The 19,274-nt window shown below is 47.8% G+C and overlaps 2 protein-coding genes across 5 annotated transcripts in view; one reads left to right on the top strand and one right to left on the bottom strand.

The window, feature by feature from the left end:
- The window catches only part of LOC142908432 (NACHT, LRR and PYD domains-containing protein 3-like), a 33,012-nt gene extending 23,957 nt beyond the window's left edge, over positions 1-9,055 (bottom strand). For all 4 annotated transcript variants that reach the window (XR_012931755.1, XM_076059134.1, XM_076059132.1 and 1 more), the window contains exons 1-2: positions 8,968-9,055; positions 7,995-8,090 (exon numbers count right to left, since the gene is read on the bottom strand). The gene's annotated coding sequence lies outside the window, so the exon portion shown is untranslated. The remainder of the gene's footprint in view (positions 1-7,994; positions 8,091-8,967) is intronic.
- A 2,857-nt stretch (positions 9,056-11,912) lies between these two features.
- LOC142908431 (uncharacterized) lies at positions 11,913-17,897 on the top strand. The gene is made up of 2 exons (XM_076059131.1): positions 11,913-12,165; positions 15,350-17,897. The coding sequence occupies exons 1-2, from the start codon at positions 11,979-11,981 to the stop codon at positions 16,003-16,005; spliced, it is 843 nt and encodes a 280-aa protein (XP_075915246.1). The 5' UTR covers positions 11,913-11,978; the 3' UTR covers positions 16,006-17,897.
- The last annotated feature ends 1,377 nt before the right edge of the window (positions 17,898-19,274 follow it).

The following is a 19,274-nucleotide window of genomic DNA, read 5'->3' as shown; positions in this document are numbered from 1 at the left end:
AGCGACAGGCAATGTAGCATTCACAGTGTGTTACGCAGCTGAGATAATTATGTTCAACCGATTCGGAGCATGACCTCTGCTGCCAAACTGGAGCTAGTCACATGCACCCTTTCCAGGTATGGAAAATTGTTCTGCTCTGTCCAAAACTGCCCCACTGCTCATGGGGAGTGGAGGGATGGGAGAATACGATGACAGAATACCCAGGCAGGTGCTTTGTTTTATGTGGGGATGAACGTAAACCCCATTTCTTAGTAGTACTCTCGAAGTTCAACAAAAGCTTCTCCAGCTCATACTGGATATAATTCTTATGGTGGGGATGGTTGTAATGTGGAGGTGGGCAGTGGTAATGCACGCTCCTGTCTAATGAGGAACCAACAGTTTGGGACAATTTCAAGATTATGTAAACAACGCCGCCAAGACCAGCCCAACAACCTGTTGCAATATTGGAAATGAATGGATTAGTGATTAAACGTGGTGTTTAATTGAAAAACGAACGTAAAAACTGCTACAAGGGCCTAAGAAGGCAATGCAAAACTCAGATCTGGCATGAACAGAGGGGGCCTGATGGAAAAGCTGCAGCAGTTGAATAATAACTCTCAGTCAAATAAAGGATGACTTTGCAAACTTCAGTCAGCTCAGGGGAGCCTACTTTAATATTTCCTGCGCAATTACAAATGCCAGTGGCAAGCTCCTCAGCAGTTGAAGGCGGAAACTAGCATGCTAGAAGTAATTATGCTCCCAAATGCAGAATCGCTCTTCGTCATATCCCTTTGAAGAGCTCATGCAAGCCACAGCAACCAAAGACCCTACACCTTCTGCATTGAGCCATTTGAGTATAAAGTGAGAGGTACCCTAAGAAAAATGAAAGAAATCACTAGTATCCAACACTTGCAATATCAGAGCAGAAATGCTGACACCCAGAGACTCAACTATCATCACATGGGTGAGTAAGATCTTTTAACACACGTGGAGGGCAGGCTTGAAACCAGCTTTCAATGATGCAGCCTTTTTGGTTGGACTGCAGGCAGTCTTACTCGTGCCGTGTTAGTCATAGAAGTTGTTGGACCATACTTATATTTGCCTCAAGCAAGTCTTGACGAACAAAGTGGGGTATAATCTGCTGAGTAGTGTAGTGGAGGCTGTGAAATGAGAAATAATCAATTAGAGTGCCTTTAAAAAGAGCCTCTGTCAAGGTGATGTGCACATCAGTGAGATACAATCATCATTGGGAACAAGGAGGTGTACATTCAGCCTACATTTCTAAAGAGAGAACATAAAGTGATGATCACAGGAGAAATCTGTGGATGGTAAGTGACAGGCCCAAATAATTGCATCAAAAGAAAAGGGAATGAGTGACCTCCGAATGAGTAAAGGTTGATTAGAAGTTCCAACAGGAAGCCTTGGTTGCTGGGTGGAGAATGAGTGAAGGGGAGTAAAGCGAGATGGTAGGGACGATATAGGAGAACATTGGGAGGGGAATAAGATGATGGGAGAGGCAAGCAGGAGCGTGTCCATGGTGGAACTTGAAGACAGTAAAGGGGATATTGTGCTTGATGCAGAAATTAATCGGATACCAGTGGAGGGATCAAACACGATCACAGCTTTACCAATTAAAAACCAGGCAACAGAAACAAACATGAGTACAGTATTACCAAAGACAAGACTGTCACACTATATAAAGTCCCACTAATTTCATGGATCGTTATTAAACAAAGGTGTCGCTTTAATCGACATTGTGAACTCTGGATGTTACGGGACAATGAGTCCCATAGGCAACGCCACGGGCTGAAGGGCACAGTGAGGGCTATCACTCCCTCGACTGACTGTGCGCGAGTAACAGACTTCAGCCTCTATTGACGATCTCTGTGAACAGGGAGGTGGAAGCCAATAGAGTTCATGTCAACAACAAAAACCGTGACCTTTAAAGAGACAATGCTCCTGTTAAAGTACGATTGACAGTACATTACCATTTTTACATGCTTCAGAGTACTATACCCATTTTAGAAGCAGCGTTGCTTTGTAGATTGATTTTGTTACTGATTGAGATAGTAAAAAAAGCATGTGGCAAGATGAGACGTTCATTCGAATCCGTGTTCTCAATGTCCTAGCCCCTTGGCATAGCCCCTAGGCTCAAGCACAAGACACTGATACTATTTTACTCAACACCCACCTCTATAACCCCCCTAATCGCTCCCCCTCAATCCCGCTATCTCCCCCTCCCCCCATCGCGATGTTATTTATCTTCCAAAAAAACTTCTTCGATAACACCGCTTTGAAATGAAATGTTTATAGTAAGAGACGATTCAGGCAATGGCCCTTTTGTCACAGCACTTCAGTCTCCTCGACTTGTGACATCGGCACCACCCATGAGGAGGCCGCATTTGTTGCACTCCAAGATGGCTTGGTGAACGCCCCTCCCCTCCACTACCCCGACTTTTCCTTGCCGTTTGTCCTTGATACAGATGCTAGTAACACTGGCATTGGAGCTGTTCTGTCTCTAGTTGTCAATGGCATCGAGAGTGTTATCGCATAAGGAAGCAGAGTGCTGTCTCCGGCTGAACAGCGGTACTGTGTCACACGCTGATAACTGTTAGCTATCGTGTTTTTCTTGCAACAGTATCTTCCATATTTGTATGGGAGAGACTTTGAGGTGCGCTCGGACCACGCGGCGCTGCAGTACGCGCTGCAGGTTGACCAGCCATCTGGCGAACTTTCACGCTGGTTGGAGGTCCTCCGTGACTACTCTTTTCAGGTTACCTATCGCAAAGGCTCCCATCACACGAACGCGGACGCCCTCTCGCGATTACCCACGAACGAGAGTTGCGCAAGTTTTTCGGGCTCCGGTCGCTGTAAGCCGCGCAACGAACACTCGCCCCCTACCCTTACGGCATCGGCCGAGGTTGTAACATCTGAGGGAGCTGGGGATCCAGTGGCGCGTGATGCTGTCATTGGATTGGACCACGAAGAATGGGGGCGCCTCCAGGTTGAGGACGCTTCCCTGCTTAAATTGCGATGCGGAGTCAGAGAGACTGATGGGGGCGAGGATCGATGGGGTGTCGCCTCTTTCATTCTCAGAGGTGGATTGCTCATGCATTGGGACGGAGAGATGCGATGTTCCAACATTGTTGTGCCCACCGCCCTGCGGGGTAAGGTCATTTGGGCGGTGCACGAGCGTCTGTTGCACTTGGGTGTGCATAAACTAGCATTGGCCACACGTAAGTCGGATTTCTTCTGGCCTGGCATGGCTGAGGATGCTGCTAATTTGTTGAAGGGGTGTGTGCAGTACACGCGGTAGAAGCCGCTCGTGGGAATAAATATTTTCTGGTGGGAGTCGAGTATTTCTCATGATGGCCTGTGGCCTGGCCGCTTCCCAAACAGTTGGCGGCAAAGATCACTGAGGCATTCCTCAATGGCTATGTAATTGTAGTGGCATGGTTGAACATGATCGCCACTAATCATAGCCGGCAGTACTAGCTTGTGTCAGTAGGGAGCAGAGGGGAGGCTGAACCTGCTGGATTAATGATGACGGGCCGTTGGCCAAGGCAATCCCTGGGGGAGCATCGTGACCAACGGTCGGGACCCCAGATCCCGGGAAGGGGGCTGGGGAGATGATGTCATTCTCCAGACCCTCGGAGACGGTCCTAGAAGGAAGGCGTGGCCAGGGGCGGAGTGAGCCAGGAGCCTATATATAAGTCAGGTCCCTGAGCGGCCCCAGCAGTTGTTGTCCGGCCGAAGACTGAAGAGCATCCTGGAGCCCTGAAGAGTAGAGCCCAATGGGCAGAGCCGAACCCCTGGCTAGGGTCGGCTCGAGCTTGTACCAGTGAAAGCTCCAGCTGATAACCAGTGAAGACTCAAGCGAAGACTCAAGCCCCAGCAGTATAGATGTCGTGATAGCCAGTGAGAGGCAAGCTAGTCTGGAGGGACTACCTCCATAGAGTATCGGGTGAAAGGGGCCATTACCCCATTGTGTAATAACCTGTTAATGTTATAATAAATGTGTTGCCTCAGAGTAAGCTTCCTCCAGTTTATTACCCACTACATAATGGACAAGAGTGCTCCCGAACGTCTTCTGAACAATCAGGGCAAAACATTTTCTTCAAAATTATTGCAAGAGGTGTGCGTTAGTTGTGAACCAAGAAAGTACGCATGTCACCGCACAATCCGCAGATGGATGGTATGGTTGAGGTGGCTGCACAGAACTCTGACCTCCATGTTGAGTCATCAGGTCAGCGAGAACACGACCCCCTGATTCATGTTCAGTTACAAGCCGCACCCAACAAGGCTAAATCTTAAATCTCTGACTCCGTGTGCTGTACCCTTCAAAAGCTTTCAGAAGTGCGGGAGACTTCCAGGGTAAATTCTGATTCGTGCCGATTGGCCAATGAATGGCTGAGGGGCTTCCGTACTTCAAAAACATGAATGGGCACCTGGGGACAGAGCTTGGTTGCACTGTCCACAGGTACCGGTGGGTACATCGCCCAAATTGCTCAAACCCTGGAGAGGGCTGGTTGATGTGATTCGGGTCATTCGACCGCAGTGTGTCCAGATCCGCTTGGGGCGGCGGAGTTGATTTGTACACTCCTCTTGCCCTAAGCCCTTTATTGCTCCCTGTGAGTTTGTTCCATCTCCACACTGTGGGCGCCGAGGGACAGATGTGTCCGGCGAGCTGGCATGTGTGCACGTTGAGGTTGGTCCTCAGCGGAGTCGTGTGCTTCCTCCCTCAGGTGCCGCGCGCCTGATGTCCCCCGAGCCGCCGCCTGCGCTGTCTTCACTTGATTCGAGAGAGGAGAACCCGTCGACCCGGCCTACTGCTCTTCGTGAGGAGCCGGATTCGACTGGACAGTTGCATATTCCCCCTGGGACCTCCAGGGAGAGTGAGCCCACCTCCACTGGAGGCCCAGCCACGAGGACTCGCTCAAAAACTCTTCGGATTTTGTGACACCCATGCACACACACTCCCACACCATCAGTTGCTTGTCACACTCAGTAGGCCATATCGGTTATTGGCTGAACCTAGCCTTTGTTGTGCTTATGGGTATTGTTACACGGTGAGGATGGGAGTTGTTGGTGATGGAGGGGATTCCGTGCATTCGCGTTTTATATTTTCTCGTGTTGTTCTGTACATTTGCAGCTAGTGTATATATTGTATAGGTGGGCTTGGTTATTTATATGCTATTTGTTATTGTTATTGAGGCACACATAGCGTTTAGTCACTTTTACTCGTTTTTTTCACCTTATTCACTTAAGCAACCATTGGAAAGATGTTCTAAATCATACCAAACATTAAACTAATTTTCAATGGTATTTATCCAAATAGTGATATACCAAACTTTCATAGAAGCTTATTTCACTTCACACCTACATTTGTAAACTCCCCCCCCGCCCCGTGCCGGTCCTCTACGTTCCAATTCACACCCCCTCCCCCCCTCCGTGCCGGTCCTCTTGTGCGTTACGGTCATTTTATGCTAATTCCTTTGTCAAAGCATTTTGTTTCCTCCCACACAGCTTAAAAGGACGCGACCTGGGATGGACTGTCTTCACTCCAACGCTGTCCTCATGACAGTACGGTCCCCTTCACCTGATGAAGGCCACTTGTGTTGTGGAAGAAACGTCATGATTTTTGTTGTTTTATTTTTTACCTACGTGACTTTACCGAATAGAACCAAAGAGTATGGATCCTTGCAGTCACGAAAGCTTCAAATCTAGAACTTATTCACTTGGTTAGTTTTAAGGGGGAGTTGACAGCCAGGACGGCTGAATGCTACGAATGGGGGGGGGGGGTAATGTAGTGACATCGGGAATGCCACTGTGTAGTGCCGGCCTGAGAGGCACGGCGTGCGATGTAATTACATCACCGACACCCCATATATGTGGGTGTAGTACCAGCCCTAGTGGGGCTTGGTGAGCGCTGAGTCATGGCGCTGAGTGGCACCACGTGTGGCGTGCAGTGCTGTTCTCTATAGGAGGGGTGTGAAAGTGTCAACCATGAATGAGGTTAATGTGGGCCATTGCACTCTGGTTGACCCTGGAAGGTACATGACGGGTAAAGTCTACACAGGGGCCCCAAGTTGGGGCTAGTGGGTAGTCACGTATCAGGGCGAGATCTTGCAATAGGAATCGAGAAGGTAGTCGTGGCCAAGGGCAGAGCCGGCCACGACTGGTGAGCATATAAACCGGGTCCCCAGAGGGACCGGGGTTCAGCTTTGCTGTTGTCTTCTGAAAGATCTACATTCAACGTCCGTGAAGAGTCACCAACACATGGGCAGGACTCAAGCTGGAGTCCTGCTCATTGTAGCTATCCCAGAGTGTTAGCGCAGATAGCCTGGTGGTCCACCACCATAGGTTGTTATCTGGTAAAAGGGAAGTTACCCCTTCGTGTTGGTATAAATAAATTTGTTGCCTCCAAAGAGTATGTCTGCGACTCAATTGAACCGACTACACAATGGTGCAAAGGTCAGTAAAGTGACCGAGGCCACCAGGGGCTGTACCAGTATACCACATCAGATTAACAAGGGGCTCAGTGGTGGCAACAAGTTATCCCCTTCGCCTGGAATGCAGGAGGTCGTGGGTTCGATTCCAACCCCGACGCCTGGATATTTGGAGTTTGCATATTCTCCCCGTGGTGGCGTGGGTTTTTCTCTGGATCCTCGAGTTTTTTTCCCTCCACATTTAGAAATATGCGTTTACAGTATTTGGCTGCTACAAATTTCCACGTGATAAGCCACTTCGTTGAGCTACGATTTGTGGCCAGGTTGCTTTTGAAAAACAGCTATATAGCTCAGTGGACCTTACTTGGTACAATAAAATAAAAATCTGCCGATTCCTGGAGTTATACTATAGGAAGGCCTGGGTACCCAAGGGACCAGGTTACAGCATCTGTCAGTTTAATGAAAAATCTAATAGCTTAGTGAACTTTGCCTGGTTCATAAAATATTTTGTTAGTGTTTAACCTCACGTGACAAACAATAAATCCAACAAACACACCCAGTGCTGAAATGCACTGAAAAACAGTAAATGTACCAGAATGAAGCAGTACACATCTTGTCAAGTTGTATTTATGCAACAAAGAAAACTAAAGAAAAATAACCAAATCCACATTAGATGTGGATGTGATCATAAAGTAAAGCACTTCTGGATAATGGGCACCCTATGCCCTGTCGGTCGTGTTGATTTTTTACCATATTTCACCACGCTGACTAGTGCGGGTTGGTGAAGCGAGGGGGGCAGAACTGATTCATTTGTCACTCGCCTCTGGATTTAGTCCATGGGTGTGTAGCGATGTGCGCTAAACACTGTGCAATTGGACGACCCCACATGCCCTGGGCACCCTTTCGCATGAGATATTCAAACTCAATCTATTTTGCAGGTGAAATATTTCTGAAATAAAAATGCAATGAAGGAAAAACAGAGAAACTGCCATGACACGGTGCACAGGTGTGAATTAATATATTATAATAATCAGTCACACGACTGACCATACAAGGCAAGCACACCATGGTGGTGTTTCCCAGCGCCTATCTCGTGACTCAGTATGGGAATCGCTGCGGCGGTGTCCGCTTGTGCAGCTCCATGCGACCCACAGCAGACGCGCGCTCCCTACAGAGGATCCACGGTCGTGCGTCGTCTACACCTACAGCACGAGCTCCAACACAAACATCCCCCATGGAGCTCCACAGACTGGTGGGGCAAGTGCTGTTATTGAGCTCCTATGAAGGCTGGCATAGTACACGAAATGGTAAGTGGTCAGAACCACGCCGGACCGCCTTTGTCTCCCCAATGTGTGATGTTTACACACCGCCCCAGATACTAATTTGCATTACACACACATTTACCTCCCTACCCCCCACCGCACACACACTCACACACTACACCGTTTTCCACACACACACATTTAAGCACCAATCAAAAATCCCCCGTGTATCCTACACAGGTGGTTTATATTCTGGACCACACCACCCACCGTCCCCCATGCACCACGAACTCCCCACACTCACCCACGCTGTGAAGTGTCGAGTCGCCCCGCGTCTCTCGCCCCTGACGCGGCCCAGTTCCCCGTGTAGCCTCCTCTCCCGTGCTCTCAGCCTCTGGCCCTGACGCAGCAGAAAGGAGAGGGGTGGAGGGGTGACGGGAGGAGTGAAAGGAGCGTTGAGGGGAGGGTTGGGGGGAGGATCGGTGGGAGGGGTGGGAGGGGTGGGGTGGGGTGGGTGGGGTGGGGTGGGTGGGGATGGGTGGGGATGGGTGGGGATGGGTGGGTGGGGTGGGTGGGGTGCCCCTTGCTTTCTTCCGCCCCTCCCCCCACCTCTACTACTTATTTTAAGCCTCTGTCTGTTCATCCCTCCGGCCCCTTTTTTCTTGCTTCTCTGTCCGTCTTTCCTCTTCTTACCTCTTGTGTCCCTGTATATGTATTTCTGCTATCTTATACCTCGTATTTGTTCACTCTGTCTATGCTGGTATGTTCAACCCAGAGGATGAACACGAAATTTAGCACTCTTCTGAAATTCGTGGTCTGCCAGGCAGGTGTCTAACTGTGTCGTTGGCCGACTGGTTTTGCATCACGTAAATTTTTCTTAGGTTTTTTGAATTCTCGTCTCTCATCTTCTTGTTGTATTTACCTCCGTGCAGTTTAACGCTCTCTATGTGTTGCGCTGATGTCACCCTATGTGCTATTTGTTTTTACACCTGATGAAGATCGCTTGTGTTGCGGTCGAAACGTCGTGATTGATTTATTTTAATATAATTTTATGGTATTTCTACATACGTGACTTTACCGAAAAAACCAATGAGTTAATCAATGGTTCTCTGTGTGAGTGAGTCTATGTGTCTCCATGTGAGTGAGCCTATGGCTCTGTGTCAGTGAGACTTTGGCTCTCTGTGTGAGTGTACTCTGTGAGTGAGTCTATGGCTCTCTGTGGGAGTAAGTGGGTCTCTAAGGCCACAACCATCTTGCCCCCTGCCCAGTGCGTCCACCTGGTTGAGCTGCAGGAGTCTATTGTCCACCGCTCCAGACCGCACAGATATCCGACGTCCACCTCCAGCACAGACACCAGCAGATTCTTAAACCTGGTTGTGGAAGTAAGGACACGAGAGGGGTAATAGTCAACCACCATTACCACCATCAATACCACCATTACAACCACCAAAATCACCGCTATCGTTAACACCACCATCAATATCACCACCTCCACCACAAAGATCACTATCAAAATCACAATACTCTTTGGTTCTTTAGGTAAAGTCACGTAGGTAGAAAAAAATAATAGATCACGACGTTTCGATCGCAACACAAGCAACCATCATCAGGTGAAAAAATATAGCGAGAAAGCTGCTGAAACACAAAGTTATATTGGCTTGAGATAAGCTCAGCCCAAGGGTAAGTGGGCAGGGCTAGAGGTAGAATTTGCATGTAAATACAACACCACATCGTGGAAAAGGAAAGAGAGACACAGACACCGAGAGATCCACACACAGAGAGAGGCACACACAAAGAGACACACGAGAGACGCATATAGAGAAAAACACACCGGCAGAGAGAGATACCCACACAGACAGATGCAGATAGAGATAGACACAGAGAGAATTACATAATTGCCCATGAATTACTATGGTGTGACAATGCCAATTACCAATGTCAAAGGGAACATCAATGAATGGTAAATGTGGGGTAATATCCCCAGAAGAGCATGTAGACTACATTAAAAATTAAAATAATCAGGCAATATAATATCACATATGGGTTCTGTTTAAAGTTTACTTACGACAAATAATACTGAAATAATTGTGCTCCATAGATTATCTTAATGGTCAAGTTACATAACCATCACGGAATCACTTAAGCTGACCATTTAAAAAGACATTAATTGCAAGATGTTGAGCAAAGGAAATTGTTTGGAAGTTCATCTCACACTAAGTACATGTTACTATAAATCTAAATCTGCATAGTTCTCGATCAGCAAAGTCGCAAACATGTTTTACCACAAGCAAGGAGTTCGGTGTAAAGCTGTTAAGCAAATTAACCACTGCACACGGTTGTAAAGCTCTCTGCCTCAAAGACAGCACTCTACCAAGTGTCGCGACGCAGCTGCGGATGCCGCATGACAATAGGCGGAGTGAGTGAATCTAAGTAGACACTGACCCTGTCAAAGGGGATCCCATGTCTAGAGTATTTGTGGCTGGTGCTACACATTTCTAACGTGATTAGCCATTTAGCTGATCTATCATTTGTGGAAAGGTCGCTTCTGGAAAACAGCCACATAGCTCAGTGGGTCTCACCTGGTAAAATAAAAATAGTTTATAGAGTTCGTTCTGCCTCAACGCGTGTTTTCATAACGCCATTTGGATATGGCACGATGGATGTAATAGGGAACACGTTTTATAACGCAGATGCTAAATGGATATAACGCGATTGAGTCAACAGAACCACGTCGCGCGAGTAGGAATGTGCGGTTGTACGGCTGCCTGGGCACAGCGTCACACGAGGCATTGGAATGCTGCTGGATGCTTCCTGATGCTCCCCACGCGCCTCAGTCTTTGTTCAGCCGACACACGCATCTCACGCTGTTATCACGGACTGTGCTTTACCCTGTATTAGTCATTGTAACGAGGGAGTTTACACAACGCGGTGTTATTCAGCAACGCAACTGCCGCGTTATAGAACACTGCAGTAAATATTGTCGCGGTGTGGAAGGAGCAATGAACGTCATCTTGTGGCATGGAAAGGCATCGCAGCCCTAGCGAGCAGCCAGAGACAAAGCCTGCACGCACGGCAAAGTTGTGATTGACCCGGGGACTATTAGCAAGTGACACGTATGGACTAATGGTTACTCTAAATGACGATGTTGACGATGGTTATAACGTGCTACAAATATGCAAAACGCACATCGCATTAGCTCTGACAAATAGCGGACTTTTTTAAAGTTATCGTTTACAATGGTTAATTTGTATATCATGCCAAGTGAGTAATTTGCGTGTGGACCCTGACAGCGGCACTCAATGTCCAACTCTTGCGAATGCTCTCAGGGGATCTTTACCGTGCGCTGCGTTCACTCACTCAGCCCCAATCTCCCTGTCGTGAACTCACCACTCACCCACTCACTCACCTCACCCTTCAACTCACTCACCCTCCTCACCTATTAATTCTCCTCATTAACTCACTCACCCTGCAATCCCCCCCCTCCATCACCCGGCACTCACCGCCTGTCCGTGACCACCTCTCCCGTGCCTACAACCACAAACACCACCTCTCCCGTGCCTACAACCACAAACACCACCACCACCTCTCCCGTGCCTACAACCACAAACACCACCACCTCTCCCGTGCCTACAACCACAAACACCACCACCACCTCTCCCGTGCCTACAACCACAAACACCACCACCACCTCTCCCGTGCCTACAACCACAAACACCACCACCACCACCTGCTGCTGCTGCTGTCGCGGTCTCCGCGTGGCGCCGCGGGCCCAGGGGGAGGCCTCGCGGCCCAAGAGCGGCGCCACGGCTCCCCCCCTCCCGCTCCTGGCTCCTCCCCCTCATCCCTCCTGGCTCCTCCCCCTCGTCCCTACTGGCCCCTCCCCCTCCTCCCTCCTGGCCCCTCGTCCCTCCTCCTCCCGCTCGCGACGTGGAGTGAACTCAGCCCCGCCCCCCCCGCCCCCCCCGCCCCCCGCGTCCCCCCCCTCCGCCCCCCCCACCGTGCGCAGCCCCGCCGCCCATTGCAAGAATGGCGGGAAGCGGTCGTGGGGCCTACCGCGCGCCGCCTCTCGCGTGATTGGCTCGCTTCGCATCACGTGGGGAAGGCGGAAGAAGAGTATGGGGGAGGAGCTGCGCGGTTAGGGGCGGGGCCGTAGAGTCACGTGGTGGGCAATGATTGCCAATAAGTGGGCAGGGATGGCTGTACGTCACATCCGGTGATATAGGACACGCCCCTTCGTGACGTGACTCACACTTCCTTCCGTCTCGCGTGCCGTCAACACGAGCTGATCATGGCGCTGTTGACCGTTGGCGTTCTGCTCTTGGCCCTGCTTGGGATGGAGATCTTCATTTATCTTCGTTTTAAGCTTTCCATCTCAGACTTTTACCGCGAGACCACGACGCTGCAAACGGAGAGGATGGGCCTGCAGAATGTGGAGCTCTGTCAGAAGAACAAGACCATGGAAGTGGAGAAAGATGGTAAGCTACCATTTTCTTTGGTTCTTTCGGTAAAGTCACGTAGAATGAGAATAAAATAATAAATTGATAAAATAACACAATAATATTCTCACGACGTTTCGGCCACAATACAAGCGGCCTTCATCAGGTGAAGGGGACGAGACTGTCTGGAGGACAGCGCTGGAGTGAGAAAGCCACGCTGAGATCGCGATCTTTAAGCTGTGTGAGAAGAAACAAAGCGCCTTGACAAAGGAATTAACATATAATTTAGCATTGAAATGGCTGAGTGATTAGCTTGTGACTGTTCACAGAAAAGGCTATGTTAAACTTAAAGCATACACATCCGCAAAGGCACCCCTTGACAAAGGAATTAGCATAGAATTTAGCATTGAAATAGCTGAGTGATTAGCTTGTACCTGGTCACAGAAATAGCTATGTTAAAGTCAGAGCATATACATTCACCGAGGCACCTAGTACAAATCAAACAGGAGAATTTAGCATTGAAATAACTAGGCGAATTTAGCATTGATATAACTGAGTGATGAGCTTGTGACTGGTCACAGAAATGGCTATGTTGAAGTTAAGGCCTACACATCTGAGCTATTCACAGTAACTGGGTATACAATACAATATATAATGAATACTATATACTGAACCAATAAAAAATACAAAAATTTAAATTACCTCAATGTTATCAATAAACTCTATATTCTCCAATCAGCTAAGCTACCAACAATAAGTCGTTATATATCACAATGCTATATGGCGAAAAATGGGTGGTTTCTTACCCTCAACTTTAGCACCACGGATAGCTACGGGTCCCGTTCAGACGGACGAGTTCATCGATGGTCGGAACAGAGGAGGGGGAGAGAGACAGCTGCGAGGCGCTGTTATACTCCATGTTGTAAACCATACCATTAACCACGGTTAAGCTATCCGTGTTGCTAAAGTTGAGGGTAAGAATCCACCCATTTTTCGCCATATAGCATTGTGATATATAACGACTTATTATTGGTAGCTTAGCTGATTGGAGAATATAGAGTTTATTGATAACATTGAGGTAATTTATATTTTAGTATTTTTTTTGGTTCATGATATAGTATTCATTATATATTGTATTGTATACCCAGTTACAGTGAATAGCTCAGATGTGTAGGCCTTAACTTCAACAGTCATTTCTGTGACCAGTCACAAGCTAATCACTCAGTTATTTCAATGCTAAATTCGCCTAGTTATTTCAATGCTAAATTCTTCTGTTTGATTTGTACTAGGTGCATCGGTGAATGTATATGCTCTGACTTTAACATAGCTATTTCTGTGACCAGTTACAAGCTAATCATTCAGCTATTTCAATGCTAAAATCTATGCTAATTCCTTTGTCAAGGAGTGCCTCTGCGGATGTGTATACTTTAACTTAGCTATTTCAATGCTAAATTCTATGCTAATTCCTTTGTCAAGGGGTGCCTTTGCGGATGTGTATGCTTTAACTTTAATATAGCCTTTTCTGTGACCAGTCACAAGCTAATCACTCAGCCATTTCAATGCTAAATTAAATGCTAATTCCTTTGTCAGGCGCTTTGTTTCTTCTCACACAGCTTAAAGGTCGTGATCTCAGCGTGGCTTTCTCACTCCAGCGCTGTCCTCCAGACAGTCTCGTCCCCTTCACCTGATGAAGGCCGCTTGTGTTGTGGCCGAAACGTCGTGAGAATATTATTGTGTTATTTTATTTTATCAATTTATTATTTTATTCTCATTCTACGTGACTTTACCGAAAGAACCAAAGAAGATGAATCCTTGCAGTCACGAAAACTTTAAATCGAAATTTAAGCTACCATTCTTAGATGTTCTGTTTGAGAGGAGACCTGATGGCTCATTGGGGCATTCTGTCTACAGGAAACCCACCCACACAGATTCCTACTTGAAACCTGATTCCCACCACCACCCAGCCCAAAAGAATTCTCTCATCAAAACTTCATACCATAGGGCTCATTGCATTTCAGACCAACACCACCTGACCAGTGAATTAAAACATGTACACCTGGCCCTCAAAAGGAATGGTTACTCTGACCGTACCATCTGCCAAGCTGTTTCTCCCTCCATACAGAAACAACCACTTGATACTCCGGCCAAAACCATCACACTACCATATATAGCAGGCGTTACTAAAAAGATTTCCAAAATTCTAAACAAACACAAGATCCAGGTCCGGTTCAATACAGTACACAAAATTCGTGATCTGATCCCATCCGTGAAGGATGGCATTCCTGACTTACAGTACCCCGGGGTTTACAAATTGAGTTGTACCTGCGGTGATTGCTATATCGGGGAGACAAAGCGACATGTCTCTGACCGAATTCGCGAGCACAAATCAGATTTGAAACACAGCAAAACGAATTCTTTGCTGATCACTGTTACAACGCTGTGGGTGATCACGATATAATTTTCTCCGATACCAAGGTTCTTTGCAAACCCACAGGTTTTTATCAGAGATTTGTTCACGAGGCAATTCAGATCTACAAACACAGACACAATTTCAACCGAGAAGTTGGTTTCAAATTAAGCAACCATTGGAAAGATGTTCTAAATCGAACTAAACATAAACTAATTTCTGTGGTACAGTATATTTTTCAAGTAGTGGTACCCCAAACTTTCGCAGCTCTCAGCTCCCCCCCCTCTCCCGCTCCTGGCCCCTCCCCCTCGTCCCTCCTGGCCCCTCCCCCTCGTCTCTCCTGGCCCCTCCCCCTCGTCCCTCCTCCCGACTCGCGACGTGGAGTGAACTCGCCCCCGCGCCCCGCGCCCCACCCTGAGCGGCCCCACCGCCCATTGCAAGAATGGCGGGAAGCGGACGCGGGGCCTACCGCGCGCCGCCTCTCGCGTGATTGGCTCGCTTTGCGTCACGTGGGGAAGGCGGAAGAAGAGTATGGGGGAGGAGCTGTGTGGTTAGGGGCAGGGCCGTGGAGTCACGTGGTGGGCAATGATTGACAATAAGTGGGCAGAGATGGCTGTTACGTCATAGTGTACGTCACATCCGGTAATGACGTCACGATAAATAACACGCCCCTTCGTGACGTGTCTCACACTTGCTTCTGTCCCGCGTGCCGTCAACTCGAACTGAGCATGGTGCTGCTGATCGTTGGCGTTCTGGTCTTGGCCATGCTTGGGATGGGGATCTTCATATATCTTCTTTTTACGCTTTCCATTTCAGACTTTGACCATGAGACCACGACGCTGTCTACGGAGAGGATGGGCCTGCAGAATGTGGAGCTCTGTCAGAAGAGCAAGATGCTCCGTCTGGAGCTACAGCATCAGCTGGAGGAGTTCATGGAGAACCGAGAGACTCTCCAGAGAGAGATCAGGAGCCTGGTTCAACAGCTTAAAGAGCGCCAGTTGGAGCTGGAGCCCACGAGAGTGCCTTGCAGGGAGAGCAAGTCTCTCCATGCGGATTTTCTCCGAGACTGCAATGCAGCACAGCGGCAAATGTCGCTGCGCTGTGAAAACGAAGATCTCCGGAGGTCGCTGCACGCCCACTTGAGGAAGTTGAACTTCCTGAATCTGCAGAGAGGGCAGGAACAGTTTAGGCTGCGCGGGAAGCTGGTGCGTCACGAGGACATGTGGCATGGGGAAAAGAGGCTGCAAGAAGAGAACCTGCATCTCCGTAGCCAGCTGAAAGAGCTAATATGGACCGTGTCTCAAATGTACAATGATGCCACCACCACCGACGCCACTTCCACCGCCGCTGCCACAGCTTCCACCACCGCAACCGTTTCCACCACCACTTCTGCCACCACCACCAAGCCCAAGAAGATGAAGAGATTTAGCCATTGGTTCCGAAAATTGCTGAAGCGCAAGTCGGCCATTTAAAAATATTGGGGAAATTGTGAAAATGACACCACCCTAATTAAAACATTACTCAGAAAGACAAAAATACCCCATAGAACATCAACAAAGTCATATATAAGACAAAATATCGTACATTTGCATGCAACACTCTAATAAATACTGTATTGTGAGCAAAACATAAAGTTACTTAAATGGAAAAAAAATCTGTTATTGTCACTTACCTTTAGTCCGGATGCCGGTCTGCTTGTCGGGAGGGGGCGTAATGAGTCCCTGCACACACGGGGGCGGTGGGAGGGGGGTGAACGTCCATACACACACACAACAGCGACAATCATCCGCTGTATAGCCTTACCAGAATGTTGGGGCAAGCGCCTATGAAGCTCTGAATGGCACACGGGGTGAATGGCCAGCACCCTGCCCGGCTGCCTCTCTTTATCTCTCCATACACGAGACTCACAGGCGTACATGCGTCCGTGCACACACGCACAACAACAACGCAACAACCGTCGTTCACCCCTAAGTGGCGGTGACATCACAGCACTTGTGCCATGCTCGGTGCATTTTGAGGCCACGTGAAGTGTCGAAGGCTGGCTGGCAGGAGGTCATGTAATAGACGCAGGTGCCATGGATTGACTCAGGAAGATGATGGGCAGATGCAACAGCCGTGCTCCCCACTGTGCCAACTTTATTTGTGTCAGTTGTTTGGCGCTCTGCTCGTTGTTTTGAGCCTCGCTCCTCTGCCCTATGCTGTTGCTGGAGGGCAACTGCCTCCACTTCCCCAGCAGCACCTTTCATGAACCTCCTCCACAGAAGCCGATCATGACACTGCTGATACCAGTCATCAATAAGTCCAATCAGCTCCACATCCTTCTGCACCACATCAGTCCATCTCTTCTCTACCCCATACCACGCCCATTTAGCACCATCTATCCAGCGAAATTGAAGCTGCTTGGGGATGCCGTGACTGCATACGGACTGCATGACACAACGCAGCCTCGCTTGCTGGAGGAGCCCACAGATGGGCATTTGTCCAGATATTCTAGGAATCTGTGAGCTTACAAAGTCCAGTCTGGTTAAACCCTGAATAGATCGTGGGCAAGCTAACCTTAATGTTCCTTTCGAGAGAGATAAGGAAGGGTATAACTGTGGCCGAGAAGACATGAAGATTTTTATGGAGTGACATGCCAGGTAGCTTCCACACTGTTGAGCAGTTGATGAAAATATAATGCTGCTCGAATTATTTTAAATGAGACCTCGGCTCCCAAAACGGACTTGATCATCAGCACACTGCCCACTCCACTCTCTCCTCAGGTGCCCCAAATACATGAGGAATTGAGGAAGGGAGCATTTTTATGATGTAAAATACCCAGGGTGGTGATTTGTTTTCGTGGGGCTGATGGTAACGGCCCATATTTTAGTAGCATGCTTCATGTTTAGCTGTAGTGTCTCCAACTTCTCCTTAGAGTGCAGTAATCACCAGATCATCCGCATTCATAATATGGTTTAACAATAGAGAGCCATACCATGACCGGCTCAGGCATCGATCAGCCTCCCATTATATCTATACCAGATAAATTCTACTGGTACATCCATGGAAATCGTCGCAAACGACGTAGTCAAAGAAAATGTTAAGTCGTGTAGGGGGCAGAGGACATCCATGTCGCACATTACTCACACATTCTATCATCCCTTAGCTCCATTACGTCGATTTTTCATGAGACAGCAGTTGTCTTTCTATTGTTTATATATGCTTTATCGAAAGAAGAAAATAGTATGTTTGCTTTAATTACTGTAACTCTGTGTTTTATTTAGCTTTGGTAATTTGGGTGATCCAGGTCTCTCTTGCAAATGAGACTCATCCTGGTCGCTTTAGTTCTCGCCTTGTTCAACTCAATAAACTGGTACTCACTCCATTATGAACTCACCCACTTCCTTAAATCTATGACTCACGTAAATACTCCCTCTCTCTCCTCATGAGTCATATATTTACCTGATCACACAATCACCCGATCATTCACTGTGTCAACCTCACGCACTTTTTCATGCTCTCAAGAATGACCCACCCATTCTATCACTACATTAATCATCCCCTTCCCTCATTGACCCAGTGGTAAAATTAACATACTCGACAGCAACAACACGTGAGATTGTACTCAGGCTTACACTCACATGTGTAAAGAAGCTCCTTTGCAGGTTCCATTTGATAGATGATTTATTTCACGATAACGTATTTACAACGCAAGAGTACGACTCACACGAACTTTCCCCCGTACAGTAACCTGTACCTGTTTCAACCCATCTCCACTGCCCCCACTATAAACTTTGCCATCCAAGAGAAGCGAAGTAGAAGACAATAGAGTCTGCTGAGAGAATCTACCGGGGAAAACTGCTGGAAGTTACCAGGGCGTGGCCGTGCGGGTATATAAGGGGGAGCGTGGCCCGCAAATGGGGTGATGCCTTGGGGACTGAAGAACAACTGCAGGTGGACGACATCGGGGCCGACTGTTGGAAATCAACATGGTGGAAACCATCAAGAAAGACTGTTCGAGATTAATCTACTCTATTAGAAACCACCGGGACTGCAGATAGTCATAGCCTTGTGCAACGTGTGAGTCGTACTCTCACCTTGTAAATATGTTATCGTCGGGAATAAATCATCTAGAAAATGAAACCTGCGAAGGAGCTTCTTTACACATGTAAGAATGCAGGACATGCTTTATCAGCAGGCCGTTGTTTTTGTCTACAACAGACCTATGCACACGATCTTGAAAATGGCATTTGATTGGGATTGTCACCTTCAACCCATTCTGAAATCGTCCAACTACCAAAACCCTTGTCTGCATTATACCTAAAACTTGACCAACGTGGCAATGTTATTTTCTCATTTTATTGACAGTAAACAAAAAACATGGCATAGTTTTAAAATTTCCCTGTTAACTTGTACATACGAGTGGAACGGTGTCACAATGGTTTGTGCATTGCACTATGAATCAGGCCACTTGAGTTTGATTCTCGGTTATAGTTAACATCAAACAAACTGGCCATGAGCCTTTTCGTTATCAACCCACGTTGAGAAGCATGATGGCGTATGGTGAAACAATCTCCATGACTGATCCAGTATGGGAAGACTTCACCCATGACAATGGTTATACATTTATTATTGTTTTTGTTGTATATTACCACCAAAGGAGTAACTTCATACCTGTTAGCCAGCCTATATATACTCATAGATAAACTTTCGCCTAAACACCACCATTGGGATGAAGCTGACTTGGTATCTTCCATACTCT

The sequence above is a fragment of the Petromyzon marinus genome (assembly GCF_048934315.1).
Source record: "Petromyzon marinus isolate PM22_M1 ecotype Great Lakes invasive population chromosome 84 unlocalized genomic scaffold, UKy_Petmar_22M1.pri1.0 chr84_unloc.3, whole genome shotgun sequence".
NCBI classification, from domain to species: domain Eukaryota; kingdom Metazoa; phylum Chordata; class Hyperoartia; order Petromyzontiformes; family Petromyzontidae; genus Petromyzon; species Petromyzon marinus.
Note: the sequence above shows the minus strand (reverse complement) of the source record. Positions and strands in the feature narration are given on the sequence as shown.